Source organism: Ananas comosus, linkage group 4, assembly GCF_001540865.1.
Source record: "Ananas comosus cultivar F153 linkage group 4, ASM154086v1, whole genome shotgun sequence".
NCBI classification, from domain to species: domain Eukaryota; kingdom Viridiplantae; phylum Streptophyta; class Magnoliopsida; order Poales; family Bromeliaceae; genus Ananas; species Ananas comosus.
In genome coordinates this window covers 4,688,223-4,695,456 of record NC_033624.1, presented here as the reverse complement: position 1 = coordinate 4,695,456, position 7,234 = coordinate 4,688,223, and the positions used below count along the sequence as shown (strand labels likewise).

Below are 7,234 nucleotides of genomic sequence, written 5' to 3'. Positions count from 1 at the left end.
TATATATATATATATAAAAGTTTTAATCCCCTGTCACGTATGTACTTGACTTTGATTTGCAAGTGTGAACTCCTAATTAGACACAGTACACGCATGTTCCTTACATAGTTGACAAAGGTCCCCTCATTTTAAGCTTAGAACTCTTAATGGTACTTAATTATTCTTCTCTTTGTTAATTTTCCTTTAGCTTTCTCACTAACTTCTTTGATTTGATCAAAGACCGATCGGCTAAAATATTTTCAAGTCAATAGCCTGAATTCTCGCAAATTAGCTAGGGCCCTTGTCGATGATTCTCCGTGTGCAGTTGATTGCCTTTCTAGCTACGCGAGGGCATCCTTCGAGGCAATATCGATCTATCTCTAAGATTTCATGTCTAATTAACAATATACAAACTCTAATTAACTGCTCTCTCCTCCTAATCACTGCAGAACATGCACTGCGCTTCGTGCTCGAAGTTTTATAATTCAGCTTTGAATTCTTAAGTAATTTTTTTTAGGTTTTACTTAACTAAACCAAATTGTTTGGTTGGTTCATTTAACTTGGATTTGGTGAATCCGGTTAGCCGCCCCTTGAACGAAGGTTTAAAAAAAAAAAAAAAGGTGACTTGAGATGTGCAACAGAACTTGGTGACTCGATCGAGATGTGTACAAATCTAGGTGACTTGAGATGCGCAGCAAATCTAGGGTAAATTAACGTGCAAACTATTCATTGAACTTAACCTGCATCAGACGAGCTAATTGGTTTGTTTCATGCATGAGTTGATTCGTTTCTTTCGTGCAAGCGTGTAATTTAGCTATTCTGATAGTGTTGCAAGTAGCTACGTGGAGTATAGTGGTGACAAATCAATTATAAAAAACGCCTTTCTTTTTCACAAAACAAATGTTATTTTATGAACACAAAAGCTCGTCTTTTGAAGCAACAATTAATACAATACTAAATTTGTTTTGCTAAATATGTTTTGCGTTCTCTTTGAGGCCAAAGTATTGTATCCTTTTGCACTCTCTTTGAGGCATAAGTATTCTATGAGAGAGCTTCAAAAGGAAATTAAAGGATCCTGCCTAACCAATCTTAATTAATTAGGAATGCTGTGTAAGTTTCACTGCATCCACGAACATTTCAACACTTGTACATTTAGTTATAATTGTACATCTCTCATTATGTGATCCGAAGCCAACTTCAAAGTAAGTGCACTTCGAAACTTGCAAGGGTGGGCTACGTAAATTCAAAAACAAAAGGCATATATATATATATAATGGGCCCATAGGAAAATATTAACCCCTCTAATTAATTAACCGGGTAATTATTACTTAATTAAGAAAACCCCCATCCCATGCACTTCTAGTGCAACATTAATCCTAACCCTAAAAATTTAAATTAATGAAGCATATACGTAACCTTCTTTTTTTTTTTTTTTTTTAAAAAAAAAAAAAAAAAAAACTTCTACAACGATGCCTCATTAGTGAGCCCCAATCCATCGCCACATATCACCTTTTTCTTGCTTTTTTGAGGAAGCAAACACCCCTTTTAGGGAAATTAATTTGGAAATTTGCAATTTAAAGATCTGGGCCTGAGCCTTGTTTTCATATGTGTAGAATTGGGTAAATTGCACCGCTGATCTCAAATTTTTAAGATCATGTTTGGATGCACGAACGTCTTATTCATGTAATCCCTTCGATTTACTCCAGAAGCATGTAATATTTGGTAGATGAGAAGTGTCATCGAATGTCTAGAATAAATATTATATTCGGCCTTCAAATCATCTATTCAGAAGGTAAATATGCTATCCTACCAAATCAAAGATGCCACAACCGTTCAAGGAGCAAAGAAAATCAAACTCCTATGATCCAATCAATCACACAAGAAAATCTATATACCGAATGAAATATTGTTGAATATTTTATTCGTATGTCCAAACACAGCCTTAGGTTTTTGAACATTTGATAGTTTTTTTCCTCTCTCTGTTTGGATGAAGAGAAAGAGAAAATAAAATAAAATAAAATGAGAAAGTTGTTTTTCTCTAGTTTAGAATCAAACTTGATGGAAGAAAGGTGGAGAAATGGAGAGAGAAAAAAAAAAAAAAAGGAAATAACTTTCCACAGCAGTCGATTTATTTTCTCTTGGAAGTGGAAAAAGAGGGAAAAAGAAAGATAACTCTATCAAAAACTCCTTTTTTTTCCTTCTCTACCATCCATCAAAACATAACAAGAGAAATCAATCCATTTTTCTTTCTTATCTTCTCTCTTACTTTGTTGTCATTCTTTATTATTCTCCTCATCCAAATAGAGCATAACAATATTAGAGGAGAAACTATAACCTGCACCTGGTGCATTTGTACATTTTTTATTTTTTTTACCACGCATCTATCATTCCTCGATCACTTTTGATATTTTAGTCCTTAGCATCCACATCTTCTCTAGATATTGCATGTATTAAATGGATGGAGACCCGATGGGTTCGTGGTGCATGGATGAGAGGATGCAACAGGTGCCGAATGACTAACTTAGAAGTCTGAGTATTAAAGTAAAGCTTAAACCAGAAGTTCAGGGACTAGTGCAACTTGAACCAGAAGTTCGCGGACGTATAATTTTCCCATTTAGTAGTTTAACATCATAAATAAAAATGTCTGTGTTACTATATTGCTCGCAAATTTTTTTTTTCCTCTCTATTGATTCCTTCAGTGTGGTAAATATAAAGTTATGTTGGATTTTTTTTCCCCCTTTTGTATATATCAATGAGCGATTGTGGATATGTCCAATATCCACTTTGTTTTCATATAGCTTCAATCTCTAGCATCTGTTAAATAATTTGTACACATGTTTCTGTTGGGGACATGCAAAATAGGTGTGAATGGACTAGCCACTATCTTTCTAATCTGCATTCAGTAAGTTGACATAACCTTGTGTTGTATTTTCGTTAACTGGCTTCTTTGATTGATTATAATCGAGTAAATATAAGATTGATGACCAATGGAAAAGCAGAATGCAGAACAATTCTGCAAGACGTAATCAATTCATTGCTTGAACTACTATTACGAGGAGATGGAAAGTGTCTTCACATTAAACTATAATTTATAGATTAGATATTACGGCAGAAATCTCGAACTTATAGATTTCATTCATAAGGGTAGTATACCTTTTTAAGCCTTTTCTCTAATAAAGCTCTATTGTGATCACTGCTCGTAGAAAGAGAGAGATATTCTTGGTTTATTAGAAGAGCTGTGATATCCTTATTAAAGAAGTTGCTGCACATGTTGATTGACTTTGGTAGTCTTTGACTGGTTGAATGTCATGATTTTGGTCTTCATGCTCTCATTTTTCCAGTAGTGTTTGACGTGATTGTAACAGCATAATAAGGTTTCTTGAAATATTCAAATTTTATTGTTGTTTTATCTAAAGTCTTTCTGATTGAATCTGCAAAATTGACCTAACTGTGTATACCTCCCAATAGAATTAATTGTGAAACCAACTTTCCAATTGCTCTAAAGACTAGTAACAGTTTTTAAGCAGAGTGTTCAACAGCTTGCTTGAGTTATTGAGCTTCTTGCAGTTACTAATTGCTTCCCTCAGAATTTTGTGTAAAAGGTATCATTTATGAAGCTTATATGTGGGGACGCTAGTAGTTGAAACTCTGCCTGAAGAAGTTTGTCACTATTCTGAAATAGATTAGAAGCTAAAACAACAAATATCAGAAACTATCATCTTCCTAACTTTGTTGCATAACATGTCACTTGCCGATTAGCTAACACTCTTAAATTTTTGGTTGCTTCTATTTGCTTGTAGGTTGTAGGTAATGATTCGATAAGCCGTCTGAAGTACACATCAAATTTGCAAGAGCTTCGGTATGCAGATGTCATAATTGAAGCCATTGTGGAGTCTGAAGATGTAAAGAAGAAATTGTTTATAGAACTTGACAAGATCTCCAAAGCTTCTGCAATTCTGGCATCTAATACAAGTTCAATCTCAATAACACGCCTTGCTTCTGCAACTAGCCGCCCATCCCAGGTTTTTTAGTTGATTCCTTTGTTTCATTAGATCAGCTTATTGTGATATTAATTCCTGCTCTTGACAGTGCTTTTATTGATTATAGGTTTATTCTTAGTAGAAACATGAAATAGAAACAAAGAGAACATCAAACATAAGCCTACCTTGGCACTGCTTAAGTTTTTTGTTTTCCTTGCCTTAAATTCTATGCCGTTGAATGTGCTGGTTGATGGTAATTTATTTGTATGAATATCTTGTAAATGCTAATTGATTCTTTGGCACCTTCTTAGCATTTCTATGAAGGTATGCGATGGGATTCTAACCTATATCTATATTATTGGGGGCCGTTTAGCCTTAGTCCAGCAGACATCCTGCGCCGCATTCCTGTCTCATTAATACGTGTAGCTGAGCAAATGTAATATGTTTATCAATTCTAACCTCTTAACTTCCTCTATTTTAAATTGTTACAAAATGTAACTCTGCTTCTGGTTTACTTGCTAAAATAATAGTCTAAACCTCTCGTTTAAATCTTCTATCTATCAATGGACACTTGCTAAGACATCCTCATCTAAATATTAAATGGACGAAGTGGACGAATCACTGAGTTACAACTTAATGGAGAAGTTTTCTGATATTCCGTAGCTGCTGCTACTTATTTCCAATTTGTCATTTTCCATATGATTACTCAACCATGAACATGGTAAATAAGGAAACTTTTCTGAGAATCAAAATGGAGTACATTTCTTTTTCTGTCAGATTTGAAAGGAGCCTTTTCTTTTTATGTCAGGTGATAGGCATGCATTTTATGAACCCTCCTCCTATAATGAAATTGGTTGAGATTGTAAGAGGAGCAGATACATCTGATGAGATCTTTGTGACGATAAAATCCTTGGCGGAAAGGTATGCTCCTAAGACTTTGCCGGTCTGCATAATTTACCTAGTTTTTAGTTCTTTGGCTTTCTGAATAAATGTGCATCAAATAGTAAATATTTAGTGCCTGCTTGGCATGGCCTCTAGAATAGTTGCTCTGCTCCTGGGAGCAGCAAATGGAGCATTTGATGAAGAAGCAATCTAGATCTTTCTCTGAGGTAAGAAGGTCCAATGAGCTTCTTAGCCCCAGAAGCTCTAAATTTTACAGTTTTTGTGTTGTGGCAAAGAACTGTTGGACGGAATTTCAGTAAAATTTAAAAAAAAAGAGTCATTGGAGCAGCTTTACACATGCAGCATTTCTGCAGATACTCTAGCTTGACCAAAAAGGTCTTAGAGGGGGAAAAAAAAAATTATGGAATTCATATTCTAATCTACCTAGCTTTTTTTTTTTCTGGTAAACATATAGTTTGCTAATTCAAATACTATTTGATTGCAATTGTTGGGTAAAAGTTTTTTGATTTGAAATGAATTTGTCAGCTGATTTTAGATTCCTTTGTTAACTGTTCCTTCAACTTTAAGCCTTTTTACTTAGATAGAACTACCGTTCCGTCAGCTATTGAATGCTATTGGAATTTACAAATCACTAGGTCAAAATAATGAGCCTGTCTAATCAATTAATTTTCCATTCATGCAGGCTAGGGAAGACTGTTATATGCTCCCAAGACTACCCAGGCTTCATCGTCAATCGTATCCTGATGCCAATGATTAATGAAGCATTTTACACTTTGTACACCGGCGTGACGACAAAGGAGGACATAGACACGGGAATGAAACTGGGCACAAACCACCCGATGGGCCCGCTGGAGCTCGCAGACTTCATCGGGCTCGACGTCTGCCTCTCCATACTCAGAGTTCTTCACGAGGGACTCGGCGATAGCAAATACAGCCCCTGCCCGCTCCTCGTTCAGTATGTCGATGCCGGTCGACTGGGAAGAAAGCGGGGGATCGGCGTGTATACTTATCAGAAAGAATCTGCGGCAGCAGCAGTTAAATCACCATCCTCACTTTGACATGTTTGCTCATAACATTTCGCCTTATCACGATAAGAAAGAAAAAGGGAAGAGGCTGAAAGAAAGAAAAGCTAGCACTTGGTTGTATATGTAGGAAGAACAAAATAATATGATGGAGCATGAGGCAGGTAAGTTATGCATCTTTAGGTCTGGTCTCTTGCCCAGAAGAAGACAATAGAGAGATGTTTGAGTTATATGCAATCAGATACTTATTTGTAGTCAATAAAAGGCATTTGGTAGCATTTTCTTTTCGTCGATGTCTCGCGCTCTTGTCAACTGTTTAATATCTCTTGATGATGGAAGAATGATTGCACTGCGAACTATAAATACGAAATGTATTTTCAGGAACTTAATCTAAGAACTATTTCTGACGGCGGCACTCCGAGCTGGAGTTTATTTGAGTTTACTTTTGAGTTTTCTTGAAGTTTAATTCAGCAAGTGTTGAATTTTCCAAACAGGAGTAGTGATTCAGGAGGATCTGGATGGTCAAGTTTGGATTGGATTGAGACGTTCATATCGTCGGAAGAGCATATCTTTCACATACAAATTCTGATCAAGATGATTCTTGGTTGGACAATCGACACATGCAGATTTAGGTTTTCTGTATGCGTGGAGACAAGAAAAAATAAACAATAAAGAAACTATTATCTCATTAAGAAAAAGAAAAAAAGAGAAAAGAGAAACGATTATCTCCTATTTATTGTTTTTTATCCTTTGGCTCATGTGTTTAACTTATGCATCTACTAAGCTGTGGGAGAAGTCCAATTAATTGTTTCAATCTATTGTTTCGTATTAGGAATTGCATGATAAATGCTACTAAAGGTAACGCAAAATATATTTTTGTAAGTTTTTGATGTGCTGGCACGTATAATGTAATGCCATGTATTTGCTAATGCATTTCTATAAACAATTTAGGTTTTCAACAAGTTAAATATCCGACTGCTTAGAAGTAGCTAAGCTACTAAACGGAGTGAGGTCAATTTTGACCAAATTACCATGAACTAGAAGGGAAAATAAAAATAAACTAGAAGCATATAATCATTGTCATGACATAGAATCATAGCAAGAACTTACTGACTACAGCATAAACTATGCGGTAACGATAAAAATATTTGTATATGAACACAATATGACATAAAATATTCTTTTTACACTAATATATTCTAATCGCTTATTTCATATTTTATCTAATCTTTTGTACTTTATTAAAATAACTACTTTTGATTTTAAAGAAAAAAGGATGTCGAGCCTTACCAAGCAGGCACCAAACACTCAAGGTTGAGTTAAAAAGAAAGAAAAATAATTTCATCAGAA

General features: G+C 35.1%; 1 protein-coding gene across 2 annotated transcripts in view; it reads left to right on the top strand.

The window, feature by feature from the left end:
* The window catches only part of LOC109709229 (3-hydroxybutyryl-CoA dehydrogenase), a 21,540-nt gene extending 15,363 nt beyond the window's left edge, over positions 1 to 6,177 (top strand). Inside the window, exons 1-4 of one of the 2 annotated variants that reach the window (XM_020231345.1) lie at positions 2,434 to 2,484; positions 3,780 to 4,001; positions 4,768 to 4,880; positions 5,545 to 6,177. In XM_020231345.1, the coding sequence (XP_020086934.1) occupies positions 2,434 to 2,484; positions 3,780 to 4,001; positions 4,768 to 4,880; positions 5,545 to 5,920 (762 nt within the window). In that variant the 3' untranslated portion in view covers positions 5,921 to 6,177. Of the gene's footprint in view, positions 1 to 2,433; positions 2,485 to 3,779; positions 4,002 to 4,767; positions 4,881 to 5,544 lie in introns of those variants that run through there. The other variant, XM_020231344.1, reaches the window with a different exon arrangement.